Source organism: Neofelis nebulosa, chromosome 6, assembly GCF_028018385.1.
Source record: "Neofelis nebulosa isolate mNeoNeb1 chromosome 6, mNeoNeb1.pri, whole genome shotgun sequence".
Taxonomy (NCBI): domain Eukaryota; kingdom Metazoa; phylum Chordata; class Mammalia; order Carnivora; family Felidae; genus Neofelis; species Neofelis nebulosa.
The window spans coordinates 146,657,397-146,681,300 of NC_080787.1; the positions used below are offsets into that span (position 1 = coordinate 146,657,397).

The window sequence follows — 23,904 nt, forward strand, 5'->3', positions numbered from 1 at the left end:
AAGCAGGCTCCAGGATCTGAGCTGTCAGCACAGAGCCTGACGCAGGGCTCGAACCCACAATCGCGAGATCATGACCTGAGCCGCAGTCAGACGTTTAACTGACTGAGCCACCAAGTGCCCCTCTAAGTCTCTTTAGACGCATTGACTAGTTGAGCCTCATCCAAGTCTTATGGAATAGATCCCCATTTTACACATGAGGAAATGGAGACTAGAGAGGTTACGAATATGGTTCAAGATCACACAGCCACTAAGTGTCAGGGCCAGGAGCTGAATGAAAGCCTGTCAGGCTTCATTGCCACCATTTGGACCACTCTGCAGTAATGCTCTCAGCGTGTTCTCGGTGATCAGGACTTTTTCTTTCTAAAGTATACGGTTGGCTCTTCAACAATGTGAACCTTAGGGGCATTGACCCCCTGTGCAGCCGAGAATTAGTGTATAACTTTCAACTCCCCCAAAACTTAATAGCCCACTGTTGACCAGAAGCCTTACTGATAACACAAATGGTCAATTGACACCTATTTTGGATGTTATATGTGTAATTACTGTAAACTAGAGGGCGCCTGGGTGGCTCAGTCAGTTAAAACGTCCGACTTCGGGGGCGCCTGGGTGGCTTGGTCGGTTAAGCGTCCGACTTCGGCTCAGGTCATGATCTCACGGTCCGTGAGTTCGAGCCCCGCGTCGGGCTCTGTGCTGACGGCTCAGAGCCTGGGGCCTGTTTCGGATTCTGTGTCTCCCTCTCTCTCTGCCCCTCCCCTGTTCATGCTCTGTCTCTCTCTGTCTCAAAAATAAATAAATGTTAAAAAAAACAAAAACAAAAACGTCCGACTTCGGCTCAGGTCATGATCTCACAGTCCGTGGATTTGAGCCCCGCCTCGGGCTCTATGCTGACAGCTCAGAGCCTGGAGCCTGCTTCGGATTCTGTGTCTCCCTTTCTCTCTGGCCCTTCCCTTCTCGTTCTCTCTCTCTCTCTCACTCTTTCTCAAAAATAAACATTAAAAAGAAATTTTTTAATGTACTGTAAACTAGAGAAAGGTAAACGTTAGGAAAATCATAAGGAAGAGAAATCACATCTGTCGTACCGTCCTGTGCTTACTGGAAAGATCTGCCTCGTTCAAACCCATGTTGCTCAAGGGTCAGCTGTAGCTGTGGTTTCACTTGACCCTTCCCGTCTTAACTTGGTAAAATAAGAGGGCACGGAGCCTTGCTCGAGGTCACGGTAGATAACGTGTGCCCTTCAGAGAAAACCACTGAATGTTCCCTGCCCGGCTGGAGTAGTTCTCCTTTGCTTTCGTTCAGATTTCCTTTCCTGTCGAGGCCCAACAGCACTAATGGCTCCAGGAAAAGTCAGGCTGAGCTCGTAGTTGCTCTTCTGGGCCCGGACTTCTTGGTGGACTCCATGTGCTGTTCTTAGCTCCCGTTCTGGCTGGCAAGGGAAAGAGAACCAGAAAGCCCTCCCGAGGCAACAGTGGCAAAGACGTAAATTATGTCAGGGATGTGGTTGACCAGAGGATGTGCTCTGCTGTCTTCTCACGATCTGAGGCTGCACGTTTCCTCCTGAAGCAGGCACAGCAGCTGACTTGCTCAGAGATCCTACCAGAAGCTGGTGGCCCAAGGAGTTAGGCCCCCCAGTCCACTTCCAGTCCTACCTCTGATTTCCCGGGCAACCTTTGGGTGCGTCCCAGCTGGCTTTGACCTCCGTGAATGTACTTATGAAATGGAGGAGGAGTCATTCTAACGCTTCCTGGATGCGTTATCACTCTGGGCACCGAGCTGGGTGAGCCAGGGGCAGCCCTCTCCGGACCTGTTCCTGAACAGCTGCACACACAGCAGGGCGGGCCTCACGGCTGCTGTGAGTGTGCAGGGATCAGGTCTGCCCTGTTTTGTCCCCTGGGCCCGAGGTGTTTCTCTGGGTAGCTCAGTTACTGACTCAGACCATTTCATGCCTTCTCCAGTTTTTTTCAAGACTCTTTCAGATATTCCACCCTGCTTTACTTCCTCATTTTGAGCAAATATCCCTTTTTACTTAAAAAAAAAAGAAGGGGGGGTGGGGAGATGGGTCTGGGTGGCTCTGTCGGCTGAGCGTCCAATTTCAGCTCAGGTCAGGATTTCGTGGTTCGTGGGTACGAGCCCCGCATCGGGCTCTCTGCCGTCATTGGGGAGCCACTTCAGATCCTGTCTCCCTCTCTCCATGCTCTCTCTCAAAAATAAACATGAAAAAAAGAAAAAAAGAATCTGTTCAGAATTGCCTAATTCTCCTGATACCAAAATTAACCTCACTGTGTCTGTACCCAACCTACTCTCCTTTCCCTCCCGAATGGAAGAAGCCAGCCACCCCGGCAGTATCTTGGGGCCCCTTCTCTCTTGCCCGTTACTGTTTCTTCCATTAAAGATAGCATGTCTTTTCGTTCTCTGTCTTAGCGATTTTGTCTTCGTCTTTGATTTTCAGCAAGTTTGTTATGTGCCGACATGTAGTTTTATTTAAAAATATTTTTCCTCTGGCACCTGCAGTGAAGTGACTTAAGGAAGTTCTACAAGATTACGACGACTACCCAACCAACCGAGTGAGTCGTCTTACTTAGTTCTACATATGGCTCTTTCAGGCACAAGACCGCCTACCCCATCGTGCCAGAATATTTACGTAGAGCACTTTTAAATCAAAGTCCTCCAAGTGCTTTCTCTATCCCCTCCATAAATATTTACCGGGGACTCTTTGGTGAGCCAGGCCCCGAGCTGGGTGCTGGAGATACGGCGGAGGGCAGGAACGTGCAGAGCCCCACGTGCTAGGAGCTTCCAGTGGCCTTCAGTGGGTGTGACCCGCCTCCAGAGAGAATGTACTTTTGCTTCCAGCACACAGAGTGAAGGTCAACGGTCTTTATCCATCTGGTGGCCAGCTCGTTTGAAGCTGGGTTTCAGTCTTTGTGAGGACTGCTCCATTTCGAGTGATTCTTCCTCCTGGGAAGGAAGCCGGTGGGGGAGTCCCCACGGAAAGTCTGGAGGTCTCCAAGCCCCTCCTCTGTGGTGGTCTTCTCCAGCAAGATGAACTTCTCAAAGCATTTGTAAGCTTCTCAGCTGCTCAGTGAGACCTTCCAAATCAGCAAAGCCCTTGAGGGGAAGAGAAGCATCTAGAGTCTGTCTCGCTGTGTCTCGCTTAGGTGCTGTTCCCCTTTCTCTGTGAACCCAGCTCAAGTTCTGTGTGCCTTTCAGGGCCCTGGACACCGGTGTGTGTCTCTCAACCCTTTGCTTGGCTCCTGAGCCCCGTGGCTGCTGTGTTTCGCTTGACTTCCCTGTCTTCCTGCTCTGCTTGCAAAGGGACAGATGCCTCAAAGGGAGACCGACCGCTCAGAAGGTCAGGCTCACGGCCACACTGCCCTTCTCTAGTAGCGTGGACCCCTCTCCCTGGCTGTCTTGGTAACTCTACAATGGCCACGAAGCCGCTTGTGATTTAATTCAGTTTTCTGTCCGTTGCTATAATACAACTTAGTCTGACGTGGCCCAAAGTGAGCCACGGGACGAATGCCATTTTAATTGTCGGAACTTTTTAGCACCTGCGATCCACACCCCTGTTCTGCTCACCAGCGGAGCCCGCCTTCCGCCGAGCGTCCCGACCTGTCTCTCTTCGCTGCTGTGCGCCTCATTGCTTCATGCTGTCTCCCCACTCCCTGCCGGTCTGGATACGAGATTTCAAGATTGTGTTCCATTCCAACAATGGTGTGGATGTGGGCGGCTGAGCACCCAGCTGCCCTCCAGAGCCGGTGACGGGGTGCGGCGAAGTTGGTTGTGTTCTTGATGTTAGTTAACTCAGGTTCGGGTCCTCCGATGAGCTGTTGGTTTCGTTTGGTTTGGCTCGGCGCTCTCTCTAGCGGGCGAGAAAGCCCCGGACTTTCTTCTTCGTTTCTTTTTGGGATGTTTGACGGTGTGGAGGAACTTGTTGGGAATTAGAAGTGGGAATCATTTTTTTTCCCCCTCTATTTTCATAGTCAGCACTGAGATTTTGCATGTGAATGGGGCAAATATTGAATTTAACAGGGAATTTAACAGTGATACAGCAGTTCGTTTGTCTTTTAGGCACAGGCGTCCCACGCTACCTGTCTATGTTATGTAAGCTCACAGCGTCCTCACTTATGGTGGCAGTTTTGTTTCTCATTTTAGGTACCCATAAAAATCGAAACACAATTACTCTTGTTCTTGACTACATACTTCACACGTTTCATTCCATTTACTCCTTACCGTAACCCAAGGAGACTAGTATTAATTTTTCCATTTAGACTTGGATGTCGCTCCCTTAGCAGAACAAGCCTTTGAATCTAGCCCTGTGGGACTCCCAGTCATGGTGCTTGGCAGGCCTGCTCTCTGGTTCTCCGCGTGGCTGTTCCTGCCATGGGTATTATCTGCTCTCCTGAGACTTATCTTTGCAGAATTACGGAGGAGATCAGCCACTTCATCCCAATTGATTTGTGTTAAAGAATGAGATTGTGTAAGCTGGGCAAGACCAGACTTTCTGAGGATTTCTCATCTCCTTAGGAAAGAATGTGTGGCAACTTATTTTGGCAAAGTACAAACTGGTGTATTATTAACTTACTGTGAGTCAGGATGCTTGTTTTGTGTGATTTTTTTTTTTTTTTTTTTTTTGAGATCTTGAAGCCAGAACTGCCAACAACAACAACAAAAGGATTAATTGTGAACTAATTTATTGTATCTGTCATTCTTGATTTTAGGCAAGTCTACTTAGCATTAACAGCACTTGTACAGAGATGGGAAATTTTGACAATGCTAATGTCACTGGAGAAATAGAGTTTGCCATTCGTTATTGCTTCGAAACCTGCTCTTTAGAAATATGCATCAAGGCCTGTAAGAATCTTGCCTATGGAGAGGAAAAGAAGAAAAAGTGCAATCCGTAAGTTTCTTTTTCTAAGTTTTGACATTAGATGATAGGCATATTGGGTCTAAAGTTTATATAGAAAAGTAAAAGTCAAAAATAAACCAAGACAATTGTAAAAAGCAAAAACAAAAACTAAACTAAAAAGCCGTAACAAGAATTATTTTAAGGCTGCACTAATTCAAACAATGTGCTATTGATGCAATGATAGATAAGTAGGTCAACTGAGCAGAATCAGAGGTCCAGATGCAGACCTAAGCTATATTTGGGAGTTTCTAGGATCAAGGGGCTATTAGAAATCAGTGTGGAAAAGATGAATGTCAATGCATGCTGTTGGGAAATTTGACTTCCCATACAGGAAAAACCAAACCAAAAACCTGTCTCACACAATCTGGAAACGGATTAAAGATTTTTTCCAGGGCACCTGGGTGGCTCAGTCAGTTGAGCATCTGACTCTTGATTTCAGCTCAGGTCATGAATCCAAGGTCATGGGATCGAGCCATGCATTGGGCTTTGTGCTGAGCCTGGAGCCTGTTTAAGATTCTCTCTCTCTCCCTTTGCTCCCCTCCCCTGTGGTGCTCTCTTTCTTTAAAAAAAAGGTGGGTTTTTTCCCCCAATTGCTATGAAAGGATATCACATTAATTTTTAGGGTGCATTTCCCTGATTACTAAGAAAGATGAGCAACTTAGACACTTAGGGGTCACCTTCTGTGAACTTCCCATTCCTATCTTCTGCCATTTTTCTATCGGGTTGTCATTTTTGTCATTTATTTACAGGAGGGTGGGAGTTTTTTTAAACCCATTCTTCACTGGTTATGTGTATTTTGCATGTCTTCTACTTGTTACTTGTTTTGTAACATTGTTTACGATAGCTTTCCTTGCAGAGAATTTGATGTCCAGTTTATCAGTCTTTTCCTTTCAAATGTCTGCCTGTTGAGTCTGCAGAAACACTGAAGGTTATAAATCTCTTCTCCTCTATTTTCATCTATTAGAATGTTTTCATACTTAGATCCCTTCACATTACAACTGGAATTGATTTTCTGTGTATGGTTTAAGGTTAAGGACCACATCTTTGTCTTTCTCTTGCCTCCATGGGAAACTTTGAGCACAGTTTTTTGATTACCAGTTAGGGAGGGGGGATAGATTGTTGGTCCAACCAGACTCTCCTCTGCTCTGAAACTTTCAGGGTAGACACGAAGCACAGATGAAGTACATCACTGTTGCACTCATGGTTCTCCAAAACAGGGTCCTTCTTGTCTTGCTAGTGTCTTCTGTTATCCCCCCAACTTATACCTTATGCTTAGGAAACCTGGAATAGTCGTGGTTTCAAAGCCATCGCCCTGACTTTTCCAAACAGAGGCATTCCTCATGTTTGTTCTGGGACTGCCTTCCCAATGCCACTGCTACAAGTAGCAACCCTAATCCTGTCCGTTTTTCAGACTCCAGTCCAGTCAGAGACATTTACTCAGCCCTTCACTGTGCATGCATGCTGGGCCTCTGCTGTAACTCTCAAAAGGACTATAGTGAGGTGGTTGAGAGGATGGGCATTGAACCCTGGTCCACCATATATGCAGTTTGACCTTGGACAAGCCACTCAACCTCTCGATACCTCAGTTCCCTCACTGTAACATGGGAATAATAATAGCACCTACTTCAAAGGATTGTTGTGGTGTTTCCCTGAATTTGCCTGTACTGAGCCTTCAGAACAATGTCTAGAACATGATGAACACTCAACAGATAGGAAGCAAGTGAGACATGAAGTACACAGACAAGTAGACCTAAAAATCCACAATAGGGACCCCCTTGAGGTTTGGGCCAAATACTCAGCTGTTGACACACAGGACAAGATTTCATGAGGTCTGTCACAGAGTGGCTGCTGGTGAGCCACTGGGTGTGGCTCAGTGCTGGGGAAGATGGGAGCTCTGAGCAGCCAGAGTGGAGACTGCTAAACACCCAGGGCAGTCAGGGAGACACAGCAGTAGGACCTGTCCAGCCCCGGAGTAAGGGCTACTGTAACTCACCCCAGCTGAGCAAAATCAAACCTTGCCAGGGGCAAACTGACTTGCCCATCAGTGAAATGCCTGCTAGAACAAAACTCCATGCTTTTCCAAGGAAAAATAGCCCAGAGAGGATTCTGGGACAGCGGCAGGGTGGGAAGCACCAGGAATCGGTCTCCCTTTGCAGACAACAATCGCACTGGTACCATCTGTCCGATGTAACTATTTTGGAACTCTGGAGTCTAGTGAAGGCTGGCAACTTCCAGGGGAAGCCTTGGATGGGACATCGAGGTCAATTTCAGTCAATGTCAGTTCTTAGCAGGATAGCAGCTATCCATCCCTCACTCGCAGCCACAGCCATGCCAGTGTTCCTGGAGCAGCTCACACATCTCTCACAGGAGTCCACGTGGGATATCTGTCCTCCAAATGTCAAGGATCTGTGCTCTGACTGCAGGTTGCCGCTTCTGATCACAGAGGCACAGACACAGAGGTGGGCAGCCATTACTGTATCTCCTCCAGTTACTGGGATCCAAAGGGGGTCCTCAGGGGGGTTACCCACAGATTTTTCATCAGCTACTATAGAGGCCAGAAGGCAGTAAGGAAATATATTCAAAGTACTAAAAGGAAAAAAAAAAAAAAAAAGCTGTCAACCAAGAACCCGATAGCCAGCAAAGCTGTTCTTCAGGTTTCTGTTCTGAAGCAGATACTAAGACATTCTTGGATAAACAAAAGCCAAGGGACTTTGTTAACACTAGAAATTTCTGTCTTGCAAGAAATGCTCTAAGGGGCCCTGCAGGATACCAGACAGTAACTCAAAGACCTACAAAGAAACAAAGACCTCAGGAAAAGCAAATACACAGGCAATTATAAAAGCAAGTATTATTTAACCGTGGCATGTGCTTCCACTGTTTGTTTTCCACAAGACTTAAGAGACTAATATATATTTTTTTAATTATTCATCTCTCACTGTTGCTGTAACTATCGTTTGTAATTCCACACTGTTTTTAAACTAAGAGTGGAATGCATTTAAAGGAATGATTAGTTGGTGACTTTGGTCACGCAGTGTAGAAAGGTGCAATTCTGTGACCTCGGCAATGCACAGAGGTGGGGCTGGCACTATAAAGAAACCGAGGGGGGCGCCTGGATGCATCAGTCCCTTGAGCATCGACTTCGGCTCAGGTCATGATCTCGTGGTTCGTGGATTTGAGCCCCGGGTAGGGCTTACTGCTGACAGTGCAGAGCCCGCTTCTGATCCTCTGCCCCCCTCTTTCTCTGCCCCACCCCCCCTTCTCTCTCAAAAATAAACATTAAAAGAACATCTACAAAAAGAAATGAGAATGGAATTTAAACATTTCACCACAAAATTGAGCTAAATACGAAGAATGAATACAATAACGCAGGTAGTGAGGGACACTGAGGCTAGAAGATAGAAACAAATGGCACGTGACAGAAGGAAGTCCCTCCTTATCAGAGTTACCTTCAAATGTCAATGATTTAGAGACAGAAATTGTCAGAATGGATAAAAACATAGGAGCCAAAGGTTGCCAGGATCAGGTTCTTGGGCCCGACAACAATAGAAACAAGGCTGGACCCCACAATCAAAGTACAGGCAAGGCTTTACTGGGGCCGCAGCTCGAGCTGAAGAGAGAGACGGCACTAACAGAGCGGTTGGGCTGATGGCCTTGTGCAGGGAAGAGGCTGGCCTCACGAAACAGGAGGAGGGGGGAGCAGGGGAGGCCCCTTTCTACAGAGAAAGTAACCTCATCCTGATTGGTTGGAAGGCAACTCAGGCTGCTTGTTGGTGCTTTTTGGAGCTGGGGTCCTCTGCTTTAAGTCCAGCTTGTACATGGGGCCACATCCTGGCTCCACTTTGCAAGGGAAGCAGTTTAACAATTGCAGCTGACAGGGGAACGTGGGTGGCTCAGCCGGTTAAGCATCCGACTTCAGCTCAGGTCATGATCCTCATGGTTCGTGAGTTCGAGCCCCACATCGGGCTCTGTGCTGACAGCTCAGAGCCTGGAGCCTGCTTCGGATTCTGTGTCTCCCTCTCTCTCTGCCCCTTCCCGCTCACACTCTATCTCAAAAATAAACATCAAAAAAACAAAAACAATTGCAGCTGACAGAAAGTGCCCGAGGTGCACAATCTTTTGCTTGGGGCTAGTTCCCAGGGACCCTCAGTGTCTCACAGCTCTGTGCCCTCTACAAGAGACTCCCTCCGGATCCAAAGACAGAAACAGAAGATCTTCCATGTAAATAGTAACCAGAAGAGAACAGGAGGGGCTGTGCTAATATCACACAAAATAGACTTTTTTTCAAATTTTTTTTTTTACTTATTTTTGAGAGAGCATGAGCCGGGGGAGGGGCAAAGAAAGAGAAGGGGACAGAGGATCCATAGCAGCGAGCAGCGAGCCCGATGTGGGGCTCCAACCCATGAACAGTGAGCTCGTGACCAGAGCCAAAGTTGGTCACTCAACCGACTGAGCCACCTAGGTGCCCTACACAAAATAGACTTTAAAACAACAAAGATCATAAAAGATAAAGGATGTTATATGCTAACAAGAGGTTCAGTACAGCAAGATGTGACTGGTCTGTTTTGCTTCGGGAGAGTCAAGCCTGTGGGGAGCGCGCCTGGGGATGGAAGGGTCCTTGCTGTTACCAAAACTGCCAGAGCAACACCAGGACAGTCTCGGGACCTCCCTGGAGGGAGGGGTCCTTCTAGACAGGATTTCAGGGGATGGGCAGAATGCGGGTGGAGAGGCCCCACAAGGGAAAAGTAAAGTGTGAGGCATGTACTTTCTATTTCCACTTTTTTTTTTTTTTTTTTTTTTTGGCGGGTTGGAGGAAGCAATCAGTGGAGGGAGGACGAGCTGGCACGGGGCTTCCACACCCAGGCGGATTAGAGAATCTGTCACTCGTGCAGCCTCAGCAGCCCAGCCTCTGGTTCCAGGATTGTTACCAAATGGCGAGGAATGAGCGATGTAGATGCTAGGGGTAGGGCGTGAGGAAAGCAGGGGAGCTTCCCACCCCCAGGAACATTCCAGAGGATTATGGCCAAAGACTGTGTAAACCAGAAGCTGTATACCCAGCACTATCATTGTTCCCTGTCAGGGGAGGCCACCAAGCCCTGTCAACCTCAAATCCACCGAGAAGCAGGGTACAGAAAATGCTGATGTGTGATTCTCCTCCTCCTGATCCCTTTGTCCCCCACCCCCACCCCCTGGTTGAGCTTTCACCCTGTCCTGTCTGCGTTTGGCCACCAGGTACGTGAAGACCTACCTGCTGCCTGACAGATCCTCCCAGGGAAAACGCAAGACTGGAGTCCAGAGGAACACCGTGGACCCAACCTTCCAAGAGACCTTGAAGGTACTTGCTGGACAAATATTCACATGCTAAGTCCCCCGTCCCAGGCTGGGCACATGGGGCCAGAGTTCAGCAGAGTGTTCTTCGAAACTCTTGAGTCAGTTAAACATAAGTAACAGACACTTACTTGTACGTTTCTGCAGGCCTCTGTCAATCAGTGACAGGTCGGTAGAAACTAAATGGCAGCCTTTGTACAGGAAAAGTGCAGAGTCTGCTGGACTTGAGAAGGCATTTGATTAATGATTTCTGAGAAAATGGTGGAAAAGAACCTGGCTGCCTCCCAAGCTCTAAAACTGGTTGCTCCTATTGAATTTTTATGACTCTCAGAGAGGGACTTCTAGGCGGGGGACCCTGTGTATTCCTCTGCTGAGTTACAATCTTCATCAAAGTGCTCCTTTATCGTAATCACTTGGCAACCCCAGGCAGCTTCTCTTATGGAAAAAAAAAATAGTCATCTTATGAAAAACATCGTACAGAGGAATTGTTTGGATTTTCACTTTGGTGCTGAGAAATCACGATTTGTGATGTGGGACAGAGCTAGAAAGTGACTCTGGGGATTTGGGGTCGACAGGTGGAGATGATGTCCGGCATCGGCTGAGAGCTAGATGTGGGAGGCTCCGTGCTAGAACAGTCCAGATGCGCTGGGCCATACCCAGTCAGCGCTGGGCATCCCAGGGACCCCGTTGTTAAGCCTGAACCAGGAGAGGGCCTGATTTGCCTTCCTTGGCAAGTAGGGACACTTGTGAATGCCCAGCCAGGAACCATCTGGCCAGCTGACATGAGTCCCATTTGTTAAGTAATAAAAGCCACTGTTTTCTGTGTCCCTGCTGTGGCCAAGTATTTTCTATACCCCCTGAGCTAGGTATCGCAATCCTCGTTTCCCAGTGGGGAAACTGAGGCATAGAGAGTACTCAGAAGGACAACTCTAACTCACAAGGGACTAGCAGACCTCCACAAGATTTATGTTCATAGGACTCCCCAAAGGATGGTTTTAAAAAATTTTTTTTAATGTTTTTATTTATTTTTGAGAGAGAGAGAGAGACAGAATGTGAGTGGGGGAGGGGCAGAGAGAGAGAGGGAGACACAGAATCTGACAGAGCCCGACAGGGGGCTCGAACCCACAAACTGTGAGATCATGACCTGAGCCAAAATCGGAAGCTTAACTGACTGAGTCACCCAGGCACCCCGCCAAAGGATGTTTTTTAAAGTAGCCTGTGGTTCAGCAGGTGTGGGTGGGGCTTAACAGATCACCGGTCTAGGACCCCTCTGGTACCAAGTCGCTAGAGACTGGTCTTCAGGTGGTTTTGCTCACATATCTGCTGACAGAGTTTTGAACAGCTCTGTACCACCTCACACATTGTAAGTTCTTATCTAAAACCACGTGTTATAAGTTTAAGGTGTTTTGTACTAAACAGATAAATATTTCACATTTTATGAAATGAGACAGAGGAGGATTGACTATATTTTAGATAAATATATAGTTTGATTTTCAAATTTTTAGCCACCTTATTCAAAATGCACACAGGGGGCGCGCCTGGGTGGCTCAGTCGGTTGAGCGTCCGACTTCGGCTCAGGTCATGATCTTGCGGTCTATGAGTTCAAGTCCCGCGTCAGGCTCTGTGCTGACAGCTTGGAGCCTGGAGCCTGCTTCAGATTCTGTGTCCCCCTCGCTCTCTGCCCCTCCCCCACTCATGCTCTGTCTCTGTCTCAGAAATAAACAAACATTAAAATAAATAAAATGCATGCAGAATCTCAAAGAAAACACCTAAAATTTTTATCCATTGGTTCTACCCAGTAGATGGTAAATGTTTCGGTTGTCCTGGAAAACTTTCCGGATACACTGAAGAGAATCCGTGTCCCTCATCTGTCTCAAATCAGAGCATCCTGACACGGGCCAAGCCTTACTTTTCACAGAAAGGCATGTGAGGCAGCAAAGATGGGGGGGAAGAGAAGCGGAGCAATCATTGAGAGTTTTCAGAAATCAGTGTTTCGGATGATCTCTGTGTTTAGCACTTAGGAGGTTCATCCAACCGTGGGCAAGACACCGAGAGAGCCTGGGGTGTGAGAACTGTCTTCCGCCAGTTTCAAGAACATTCCTGTGCAAACTGAGGATCTAGAAGCTGATCCTCAAGGTTTTCTAAGCAGAAGGGAAGCCGTCCTGCACCCCACCTGAAGACCAGTGTAGGGGGCCGGGGAAGGATGGAATGCGACCCCTAATCTGGGAGGTGTTGGGTGCCCCCGGACAGCGGCGGTCTGCGTTCGTGGGGCTGGGCGCCCAGGGGAGGCTGTAGCAACCCCACGGTCTGCCAGGACCGCCTCGTGGATGTACCATGGCGATGGGAACGGGTCTTGTTTGCAAAAGCGACTTAGTGGACCAAAGGGAGCAGTCCCGTTGGTCGCTGGGGAGGAGGGGCGCTCGTGTGTGAGCACCTGAGAAGCAGGTCTGCGTTCCCGAGGGAGTGGAGGACAGGGCTTTCCGCACACAGGGTGGATGGAGATCACATGGGGGACAGTCACCTGCCCTCCCTGGGACGATTCTTTCTCAGAGGGAGCAGGTGCGGCACCGTGAGCGGTCAGCCCGCACAACCGGCTGGGCGTGTGGCCGTGAAGGGAATAACCAGGTTAACTTAGAGTTTAAGGACAGACTGGGGAAGGAGTGCAGGGCAGAGTCAGAAACGGACCATGGACTTGAGGGAAGACAGACCGAGAATCAGCCCAAGGCAGTAGAGGGATGTGGCTTCTGACCACAATGGGCGCTGATAATCCCAGAGGGAAGAAAAGGGGGGGCGAGGGCAGAAGGCAGCCCGGCCTGAGCGGGGGGCTGTTCACCGGCCTGGGCCCACTTCCCCTCCCTCTCGTCCCATCATCTACCTGGAAGGGCACTAAGGGTGGTCAGGAGACGCGACTCAGGGAAACGTGCGCGGCTGCTGTAAGTGGGTGTGAGGGTCCCGCCCCGCAGTGTGACAGGAGCACACCCTCAACACGCTGTCGCGGGGGCAGCACAGGGCAGAGAGCAGGCTCCCAAGGTCTGCATGGCAGATCCGAAGTCTGGCCTGCTGGGCCCCCAGTGAGGAAGCCCTAAGACTGGCTGTTGCCCCTGTAAATTGGTGAATGGCAATACTCACCCCGGGTGCTCCCGAGGGGTAAGGAGCAATGTAGCTAAAAGTCTGGTGCCACACAAGGGTTCAGTAAAGTTTGACTTTTGTTGTTACTGAGAAAATCCAACAAAGAAGCTTGGAACAGGCTGTCAGAGGCTGAGTGGAGTCAGCGGCTCTTGGGAAGCCTGGCCTTGTCCCTGGCCTTCGGGAAGGGGCACAGGGCACCCTCACACAGGGCCTTTGGTCTCTAGTCCCCGTGGGGGCAGAAGCCCACCCTCACTGGAGGGGAGGCGCAAGCTTTCTTGGCCTCCGTCTGGGCTGAGGCTTCTGGGGGGGGGGGGGGGGGGGCAAGGGGAGGATGATCAAGAAATACTGTGTGACCCTGAGTGCTGGCATGGGCCCGTCTAGGCAAATGCCCATGCTAAAAACCCATGCTTTACATTAAAAATACCAACAACAGCAAAACCCAAAAACCTTTTTTTCAGTATTTTTTGGACAATCCTGGCCAGGCAAGTTCAGATCCTAAGCTGGGACAGATCTTGACTTGAGCTGGATGGGGACTTTCATCCTTGCCTTGGGGACAGAACTTGACAGCGAGAGAGGACTTAGCAGCCCACTCTTCCCCCCCATCCGGGGCTGAGCACAGGCCGCTTAGCTGGGGAGGGGAGGAGTTGTTCTGTGCTTGAGAAAGCAGAGACACCCCTCACCCCCGCTCCAAGCTGCTCAGTACATCCTGACCCCATCAGGACCCCAGCTCTAGCCTGTGGGAGGAAGGCCCCTGTGGCCCGGGGGAGGGGAGGGGCACACTGACCGCCTCTGTTCTGCCTCCACAGTACCGCATGGAGCCCGCTCAGCTGGTGACCCGGCAGCTGCAGGTCTCCGTGTGGCACCTGGGCACGCTCACCCGGAGGGTGTTTCTTGGAGAGGTGACCATTCCTCTGGCCACATGGGACTTTGAAGACAGCTCGACACAGTGTTTCTGCTGGTATCCGCTGAGGGCCAAGGTGATGTGTGGTTTGGGACTGAGCTACCCCACTGCCACTGTGAAAACGAAACCCATTCAAAGGGATTGGAGAAGAGAAAACCTACCAAGAAACCTTGGCTGTGACTCTTAGATAGGAACGTCCCACGGAGGAGAGGCTTCATATTGTGATCTCCGGGGTGGGGTTGGGCTGAGGGATCTTTACCTGCTCAGGTTTGTGCCAAGTACCCGAGAACCCCTTCCTCAGAGTAGCCCAAACAGCAGCCTGGGTCAGGTCTCGGGGTTGAGGCCTCCCCTGCGGGCCACATGCTGCCCCTGAATTCGGGATCACTTGGTTTCAGCAGGGGAGCCCTTGGCTCCCTGCTGCTGTAGCCAGAGTCCACTGCCTGCACCAGTCAGACCGCCCCCTGTCATGCAGGCTGTGAGGTATTGTTTCTAGATGCCCGACCCAGGAACTCCCAGAACAGTAATAGCTGAAAAAAGCTGGGCCAGATGCTCTCGGCAGGGCCAGAGCTGCCCTGACCAGCAGGGATTTCAGGGCGGGGTGCCGGGGAGGCCAGGAGAGGAGGAGCTGATAGATTTAGGGGTCTGCTCACAGGCCACGCAGGTAAGAGGAGAGCCAGGGGAGAGAGGTTCACCTTTCCGGGCAGCTGCTTTTTACTTTCTGTGCCAAGATCCAAGGTTGGGAGAGGGTACGGATGAGGTCATAGGGGAGGAGTGTGGGGCCCTGTCATCTAAGAAATGACAACAGGTGTGCCAATTGCCCCAAAGTCTGGCAGTGAGGCTGAGTTTCCACCAGGCCGGGGCAGGTCCTGTGTGCTGTTTCCTCTCAGAAGCCAGGGAGGCTGATTCGCCATCTCTCTGATTCCCGGCTTCAGTCCGGTCAAACCGCAAGGGTCTCCAGCCACCTGCTCCCTGTGCTGCTCTGCTCAGCTTGGTATCTACATCCTGGCACCTTACGCTCACCCTTCTCAGAGCCTAGTTTGTCCTCAGACATCCACTTGGGAGGTCTGCTTGGAATGCTTTCTCCTGTCCAAGGTCTGCCTAAGACTTAGCTGAAATCCCACCTCCTCCATGAAGGCTTCCTTGATTCTCCCTGCCAGACGTGCTTTCCCCCAGGATCCTGTACTTGGGTGCCCTGCCTGTCTTTTCCCTCTAGGACCCCTTGCTTAGGGACCAGACTAGCCGCCACCAAGGCTGGTGGGAAGAGAAGGTGCCAGGCTAAAAGACGTCCCTCCTAATACCAGCTAATAGACAGTGCCACCCCTCCCCCCACCCCAGCTCACCCTGCTAGATTGGGAGGGTCCTGCTCACAGGCCTGCCCCATTAGTGCAGGTTTCCGGAAAGTGAGGGTGGAGGCAGCTTTATCTCATTTGGCACCCGAGGGCCAGCTGCCTGCGCGTGAGGCAGCCAGGAGACCTAGAGGCCAGTGTAGACAGGGGCTGGCCCCACCCTCTCCTAGGAGTCCTTGTCCTGGGCAACCGTTCCTCTTGCAGCGGGATGAATCTAGACCCTTCCTCTGCCCCTCAGGGTTAAAGACAGGATTGGCTTGTAGTCTGGCAAAATCACTCCAGACCAGAGAAGCCACCGGGTATGCAGGGGAGTGTGCTCAGGGCAGTGGAGTGGGAATGGAGAGTCCCCACAAAGGCAGGAAGGACCAGTCCCGCCATGGGCATGTCCACTCCACCCCAGGGCACTCCCCAACCTGCAGAGGCTTTGCAGGGGTGAGGCTAGTGGGGAAGGGGGATAATTAGAGGAGCCCAGAAAGTTCTGGGGGCTGAGAAATCCTGCCTATGCTTCTGTCTCTCGCCCCAGGCAGAGAAACATGAAGACAGCATTCTTCCAAATAATGGAGAACTTGCAGTCCGGGCCAAACTGGTCTTCCCTGCGGGGCCCAGAAAGCTCAAAGAGGCCCAAGAAGGTAGGTGGCCTCCAGCCCCACGAATGTTCATCTGTCACTGTGTCGCTGTCTCCAGAGCAACAGGTGGGGTGACGATTTCCTTTTCTGCCACCCGCTGAGCCTGCAATGCTCCAGTGACTTTCCAGGATCTGCGAAGCTCAGCCTGGGGAGTGGGTTCTTGGAACCTATGACTTGGAACGGAAATGAGGGGCCAAAGAGGCCACTGCGCCTTTGATGTCCACTTTGCGAGGCTCTGAGGACACCAGCCCTGGGGCTTTCCTCCCAGGGGGCTGGTGGTCTGGACAGTCCCCCTGGTGCAAACCACCCCGCTGCCAGCTGTCTGGAACAGGGAATGTTCCCCTGACAGCCTGCACGTAGGTTGGGAGTGTGGCTCCTTAGGAGAACCAAGAGCACATCTCAAGGCGCTGGGGCCTACAAGGCTCTGTGTGAATGCGCACCGGCTCCCAAGCAGGGAGCTATTGCCCAGCAAGATAAGGGATCAAGGGCAGGCGCTTGAGGTGCTTACAGGAGATTTAAGTGAAATAAAGTGGGGCTTATGGAAGAGAGGAGGGTGAGGGGGACGAGGGAACGCGTGATCCCATGATGCGTTTAGTGACCTCTTACTTGCCTGGAAGAGGAAGGTCTGTGGCCAGAGCTCACAGGGCCACCAGCAGGCCAACCCCCTAGAAGAGAGGTCTTGGGGCCCCCACATCCCCCCCAAACCACCCCCGGCAGCTAGACCGAAACCCCTACAGCCTTCCTCTCCTTGGGTCCCTCTTTACTATCTTTGCAGCTTCCATTCTTGGATTTGGGTGATCCCTCCATCCTGTCGCCACGCTGGCCTTGCAGTGGGACAGCATGTGAACAAGGCCAACAGAGCCTTCCCCCAGTGGATGTCCTCCTCTTCCCGTCTGCTCCCTTGGGGCCTCAGGGCTCTAACGTCCTCTTGCTGTCGGTTTTGGGGTGCTACGTGGTATTGTGTGCCAGGTGCAGAAGTGGGGCTCACAGCAAATGCTGCTTTCCTTCCAGGGACGGGAGATGGGCCATCCCCTAATGGTCAGCTTTGTCTGGTCGTGCTGGGAGCCAAGAATTTACCTGTGCGGTCAGATGGTACCCTAAACTCCTTTGTTAAGGGGTAAGTATTCTATTTAATCAACCATCATTTACCGATTCCCGGAAGCTGCAGGAAACACCAGAAAGGGCAAGCCATTTTGAATTTGTATTTGAGCTTTCCTGGGAAAATCCGACACTGTGTTAAAGACTCCGATTGCCAGAACTCAGGGGATCTGGCCGTGTGGAGGCTAGATCTGGAACACTGCATTTTAACCCCAAACCCAGATCTTACTGGTTCATATAATTGCATCAGAAAGTCAGCCTTTCCTGGCTGAAACAGAGCTTGGAAAAAAGCAGTGCGTTTGGCACACATTCCCTCAGCTTAGCGTCTCCTCCTGGATTAACAAGAAGATGGAGTCTGTTTATTTCATCCTTATCCACTACAGGTGTGCCGGTGTCTCTAAAAGTAAAGCAACACCATTAATTACTATACAGAATTGCTTCGTCCCCAGTGACATAATGGAAAAATGGGGGCTTACCGTGTCAAGACAGCACTGAGTTCCTATCCTCAGGCTGCCACATATGGCCTTGGGCGACTTATGTGGCCCTTCTGCATTTACTTCCTGAGAACAGGGTTAAGGGGAGAGAATGTGTGCTCAGAGTCCCCGTCCCTGGGTAGCAGGTCTAAAGCCCTGCTTTGCCTGGTGGTAGGCATTACCGAGGAGGGGGGATTACGATGAGGGGCCGAGTGGCCTGGAATCCCAATTACCCTTAGCATCTGGAGCAGACTTTAGCTAAATCCGGAACATCCTAACAAGAGGTCACATGGCCAATCTTGCGATTCCCATCCGGGTTCCCGGCTTGGAATTTTTCTTTTGTGGTGGATTTAGCCCTTCCGGAGGGCACTAGGGGCGGAAGCCGGGCAGGACAGGAACTGCAGAGTCAGGGTCTCTCTCTCTCTCTCTCTCCTGCAGCTGCCTCACTCTGCCAGACCAACACAAGCTGAAGCTCAAGTCCCCAGTCGTCAAGAAGCAAGCTTGCCCCCAGTGGAAGCACTCCTTCACGTTCAGTGGCGTAAGCCCTTCTCAGCTGAGGCAGTCCAGCCTGGAGTTAACCGTCTGGGACCAGGCCATCTTTGGTGTGAACGACCGCTTGCTGGGGGCAGCCAGGCTTGGTTCCAGTAAGTCCGTCCGAGGTATTTATTGGGCCTCAGCAGCACGGTTTATCCTTAGCGACTGTCTTATGTGGTTACCACTGAAAGGGCAATCGTGCTTCCATGATGGCAGGTGATTTGATGGACTTGGAAATGGCCTAACTCACCGTAATTAAGGAGATGGCCACGTCTAGTTCTTACTCTACAACTGAGCTCTGATAGAGAAGCATTTCAACAATTTAGATCAGATGTAGATGTGCTAACGACACGAAAATGATAGGCTTCAAAATGGGCTGGGTACAGTACTGGCTTTTGTTTGTGGTGTCCATCATAAAAGGATTATTTTCTTACGGGAAAATACCTTAATCCAAACAAATGGCGACTCAAAGTAGCTCAGGAAGAGTGGGACGAAAGGGTGATGCTCCTCGGTGTTGCTGGGCTGGGGTGCTGCTGGCTTTGTGGGGGAGGCGGCCCTTGGTGCAGAGGGCTCACACACCCTGGCCCCTGCCCACCAGTAAGTAGTGCCCCTCAAACACTGTGCCAACCAGAGACACCTGCACCCATCTCCAGAGCCCCCCCTCCCCCTGAGGCCCTCTGAAGACAAACCAGAATCATTGTTCGATCGATTACTGTTTTGAAAGGAACATTGTTCAAGGCACTCCCCCTTCCCGTCGGGATTCCTTTGTCTGCAAACCTGGCTCCCAGTCTGGGACACCCCCTCCCCTCGATCCACAGCCACAGTAATGTATTAAGACCGTCCACTCACCTCAAAGAGCCAACCCACCAAACGCGTCCCCTCCTTTCAAACTATGGGAAAGAAAGCAGCTTTGGGCTCTGAAGTCCGCACAGGATTTAGGAAGGGAGGCCCGAGCGCATTCTGTTCCGAGTTTCGTATCGGGGCAGAGGTGGTCTTGCCCTTCCTCACCAGTAGTTGGCATTTTCATATGGTCTTTGGGTGAAAAACGCTTTAAGAGGCTTGTCTTCAGCTTTTTAAAATACTTTTTAGAGTAAGAGCCTGAATGGGGGAGGGGCAGGGAAGGGGACAGAGAATCTGAAGTGGGCTCTGTGCCGACAGCCAGTCGAATGCTTAACTGACTGAGCCACCCAGGTGCCTCGATTGTCCTCCTTTTTATTTTTTTTTCAACTTTTTTTTTTTTTTTTTTTTTTTGGGACAGAGAGAGACAGAGCATGAACGGGGGAGGGGCAGAGAGAGAGAGGGAGACACAGAATCGGAAACAGGCTCCAGGCTCCGAGCCGTCAGCCCAGAGCCTGACGCGGGGCTCGAACTCACGGACCGCGAGATCGTGACCTGGCTGAAGTCGGATGCTTAACCGACTGCGCCACCCAGGCGCCCCTGTCCTCCTTTTTAAAAAGCCAAGGTGAGGCGCCTGGGTGGGTCAGTCGGTAAAGCGTCTGGCTCTTGATTTTGGCTCAGGTCACCATCTCACGGTTCGTGGGTTCGAGCCCCACGCTGGGCTCTGCGCTGGCAGCACGGAGCTTGCTTGGGGCTCTCCCCCCCCCCCCCACTCGCGCTCTCAAAAATAATAAAGCCGAGGAAAGGGCTGGGAAGGTGGCATGTCTCGTCACCCCCCCCCCATTACTGATTTGTCCCCTCACTGCCATCGCAGAGGAAGACACAGCTGGCAGTGTGGACTCATGCTCTCAGTCAGAGCTTCAATGGCAGCAAGTTCTTTCCAGCCCCAATCTGTGGACAGACCTGACCCTCATTCTTCACTGAAGCCAAGGTTCCAGTCTGCAGTGGGAGTCTCGAGTGCCGCATGCCAGAAGGTGGCTGGACGCGTGGCTGTGGACACTCGCCGGCTGCAGCTGTAGCGAGAACATTCCTCCACACCCCCACGTGTATTTATGTTCAACGGCTGATGGTATAAACATGAGTCTCGGGTTGGTTTTGTGCTGACGTGTGGAAATGGTCCGATTTCAATAAATGGTCAACACTCCCCTCTGTCCCCCGGTGCTTGTCAAAGAGTGAAACTTATGGCATATGCATTTGAAAGAAACACTAAGAGCCCTGGCGGGTGTTAGGTCCCTCGCGGAGGCAGATCAGGCTGCCCCGGGGAGTGCCGAGGGGACCCCCGTTTCGGCTCGGTAAGTGCCAGGGTCCACCCGAGGGGCAGCAGCAGGTCTGGAGAGCACGGCCCCCAGGGCCGCTCGGATGCAGAGTCCGACGAGGGCCCTCCCACCCCGACACATAAGTACACACCCACGGCCACGTCTTGCCTTGCACATCTTTTTATTTCTCAATCTGTGGTGCGGGGTTCATCTGCACAGGACTCTTGCCCGGAAAGGCAAAGGACACAGCTGAGCGTGACAGGGCACCGGTGGCGAGACCTGGCATTTCAACAACTTTTTGAGGAAGCGGTAGGTCAGAACAGGTTCTCCTTGTGGGAACGGAGACTGGACCAGGTTGGAAGAGTCCCTTCATAGCTGGGGCCTGAATTACCCGAACAGCATGTGTGCATGGTTTCAAACAAGAAGCTCGGACAGAAAACCGAGCCGTGCATAGTCCGTTACGTGCACAGAGAGCAGAGTGAAAAGTCATGTTCACAGATGTGATTATAGCAGTTAATCAACCTCATCACTGCCCTCACGTCACATCACCTGCCATGGTTGCATGGTTTTTAATGTGTAATTCTTTTATTCTGTAAAAGGTAACAAAATATACAGAATGAAACTTTCCCTTTGTAAAACTAATGTTACAAACCCATATTGTCACATATATAAATACTATTCTCGACAGCTGATCATTAATTGGTGTGAGTCCAACAGGGTAGCCCTCTGTTAAGCAAGAAAACAAAAGTTCATCTAAGACTGGAGTGTCCTCCCTGTTGATCCCGAACTGGAGGAGGGGAGGAAGAAAAATCAGTGTGTGCACTGTGTGTGAGTGCTTTAGACTCGGTTTTCAAGATAATTTTCACCCCTCAAAAAACAAATATACAAAGATGGATCCTTCACAGAAATCAAAAATCAACTTGAGCTAATTTCAAATACAGAAAAAAGTATGGCACAGAATATAAGCCACGATGTGGTTTTAATTACAGGGAATCTTGTATCACACATGCCGGCATTGTCTTTACAGGCATCTTTCCTTAATTCAGTCCTGCTGTAGGCAAAGACCAGGAGGTGATTCAATAACAGTAATAATGAAACCAGGCCTGTTTGGCACAATGATACAATTGGGAAAAATAAACCAGGGAAGCTTCCACTGATCCCAGCCCCAGAATATTCCCGCTGACATAACTACTAACTGGACTTCGATGGGGGTGGGGGAGAATTCTAGATTTAAAGAACTACAAATGCAAGCTCTGGAGTCTGCCAGCGATCCCCCCACAAAGCCCAGATGTGAGGCCCCACCCCTGTGCCCCACCCCACCCCAGTCCTGGCCTCACATGGCCTCGAACTCGTCGATCCGCTGCTTGGTGTTGCCCTGCCGGATCTGACGCAGCGTCTTGTACTTGTCCCGGCCTTGCCTCATGTTCTCGTTGTGGATGATGTCGTTGTGGGTCCTCTTGTTCTCGTCCCTGGCCTGGGACAGCTCGTTGGTCAGGGTCTACAACGTGAAGCAGCACAGGTCAGGCACGACCAGGAGAGGTGGGTGCGGGGGGGGGGGGGGGGGAGACGACAGCCCCCGCGCCACCCTGGGAGACAGGAGGAGGGGCGCCCCCCGGCCCGCTGCCCTCACCATCAGCTGCCGCTGCACCCGCTCGTTCTTCTCGGCCTCGGTGATGCGCTTCTCCTCGTTGCGGTCATCCAAGATGCCCTCGCTCGAGAGCTCGGCGCTGTAGCCCGTGTGCTCTGCGCCCTCGTCCTGCAGGCTGTCCTGGACGTGGTAGCTCACCGGCTCGTAGACAGGGGGGGGCGGGGGCGGGGGGGCGGTCATCACCAGGTGCAGCTCCTCCTTGGTCTTCACCAAGTCATCCTGGGCTTCTTTGGCCTTTGAAAGCAGTCGGGACACAGGTGACCACTTGTCACGTGGAACCACGCGTTTAGACCATCTTTGGAAGAATCCCCTTTTCTTAAACCAACGAAGGCTTCTGCACCTCGTCTCGCCACTCGCCTCCCCTTCCCCTGGCGGGCTGGGTGCATGAGCCTAAGCGGCACGGAGCGGAGAAGGGGACCACGTGTCCCTGTGCAGGGTCTGACCAGCCTCTTCCCGAGTCTGGGGCTCCAGATCCTCTGAGCAGTTCTCAATCGTGCCCAGGGCACAAAAAAAACTGATGCCAGGGGGTCGACTTTAAGAACCATAGCTTCTTAGGGCGCCTAAGTAGCTCAGTTGGTTGAGCATCCGGCTTTGGCTCAGGTCATGATCTCACGGTTCATGAGTTTGAGCCCCACATCGGGCTCTGTGCTGACAGCTCAGAACCTGGAGCCTGCTTCGGATTCTGTGTCTCCCTCTCTCTGCCCCTCCCCCACTTGCATTCTCGCTCTTAAAATTAATACTAAAAAAAATTTTTTTTAAAAACCCCATACTTTTCTTCTGTGCCTAATTCTAGAATATGTTCATTGTATAGGTTTCTTAAAGGGAACTTACTAAACAAGAAACCCTCTAGCCACCAGAAAAAGCCACCATAGTGTTTTAGAGTGCAGCTTTGTTCTCCTTCCTGGTGTGGCCACTCTTCATTAAGCTCCTCACTGCCTGCCTGCACTGTGTTCAAGCACTTTCCTACCTGCCATTACCCCTAAACCTCCAGCAACTTCTTGGCGGTACAAATAATCATGCCTACCTTGCTGCCACTCCAGCCCTGGAGATGAGCTTAGTTCGAAATCAGCTTTTGCCACTTAATACCTTATAATGAGTGCTTTCTCCAAAACCTAAAGACCAGAGATCTGCATGCAACTTGGGTTCGGGGCGTGGGGGCCGAACGGTGAGGGAGGCACCAGGGAAGGACAGTGGGAGGTCCATGTGGGGGGCTGTCACAGCTCAGCAGATGTCTACACGGAACCACATCCAAAGCTCCCCCGGGGACCATGCTTTTCCGCTGGGTGTGGGGGACTCCCAGCTGGAGAGACCGGCTCCCCGGACACTGCAGCGGAACATGGTTCTCACTGTTACAGCTACAATTCATTCAACCCCCTGCAGGCTGGTCCTCAGAGCAACCTTACAGGTTGGCTATTAGTCCTGATCTGCAACGAGGAAACTGAGGCTTGGAGAGGTCAGGCCCCTGTCCTATCACACAGGGAGGAACAGAGTGGAGACCCTTGCCTGCATCCTGAGACCTTGAGCCTGGGCCTTTGCATGGTGCCATGCTGCATACGCTAGGGGTCGCGAGAGGCAGGAGGCCTTGGGTGGCCCGTTGCCAGGGGCACCCACACAGCTGTGTCTGAAGCTGGCGCCTGATGGGGCCGAACGGTCTGAGGCGGGGGGGCGGGGGCACGGCAAGGTGGGCGGAAGTGAACCCGAGGCTCCCTGCCGGGCAGACCGAGCCCGCCCCCGGGATGGGGGTGGGGGGTCTGGCTCATGACGCCGG

The 23,904-nt window shown here is 51.5% G+C and overlaps 2 protein-coding genes and 1 long non-coding RNA gene across 14 annotated transcripts in view; 1 reads left to right on the forward strand and 2 right to left on the reverse strand.

Annotated features, from left to right (window-relative positions):
- Positions 1–10,259, reverse strand: part of LOC131515120 (uncharacterized) — a 31,571-nt gene extending 21,312 nt beyond the window's left edge. Inside the window, exon 1 of the long non-coding RNA XR_009263449.1 lies at positions 10,149–10,259. This is a non-coding gene — a long non-coding RNA (uncharacterized LOC131515120). The remainder of the gene's footprint in view (positions 1–10,148) is intronic.
- SYTL3 (synaptotagmin like 3) overlaps positions 1–20,376 on the forward strand; it is a 93,918-nt gene extending 73,542 nt beyond the window's left edge. For 9 of the 11 annotated variants that reach the window (XM_058735789.1, XM_058735796.1, XM_058735798.1 and 6 more), the window contains 7 exons: positions 4,716–4,894; positions 10,133–10,235; positions 14,164–14,334; positions 16,128–16,233; positions 17,242–17,347; positions 18,240–18,460; positions 20,047–20,376. In XM_058735789.1, coding sequence (XP_058591772.1) covers positions 4,716–4,894; positions 10,133–10,235; positions 14,164–14,334; positions 16,128–16,233; positions 17,242–17,347; positions 18,240–18,460; positions 20,047–20,156 — 996 coding nt within the window. In that variant the 3' untranslated portion in view covers positions 20,157–20,376. The remainder of the gene's footprint in view (positions 1–4,715; positions 4,895–10,132; positions 10,236–14,163; positions 14,335–16,127; positions 16,234–17,241; positions 17,348–18,239; positions 18,461–20,046) is intronic. The other 2 variants (XM_058735797.1, XM_058735800.1) reach the window with 1 other exon arrangement.
- Positions 20,377–20,652: 276 nt separating this feature from the next.
- The window catches only part of EZR (ezrin), a 51,204-nt gene continuing 47,952 nt past the window's right edge, over positions 20,653–23,904 (reverse strand). For both annotated transcript variants that reach the window (XM_058735801.1, XM_058735802.1), the window contains 2 exons: positions 22,119–22,370; positions 20,653–21,986 (listed from right to left, as the gene is read on the reverse strand). In XM_058735801.1, the coding sequence (XP_058591784.1) occupies positions 21,822–21,986; positions 22,119–22,370 (417 nt within the window). In that variant the 3' untranslated portion in view covers positions 20,653–21,821. The remainder of the gene's footprint in view (positions 21,987–22,118; positions 22,371–23,904) is intronic.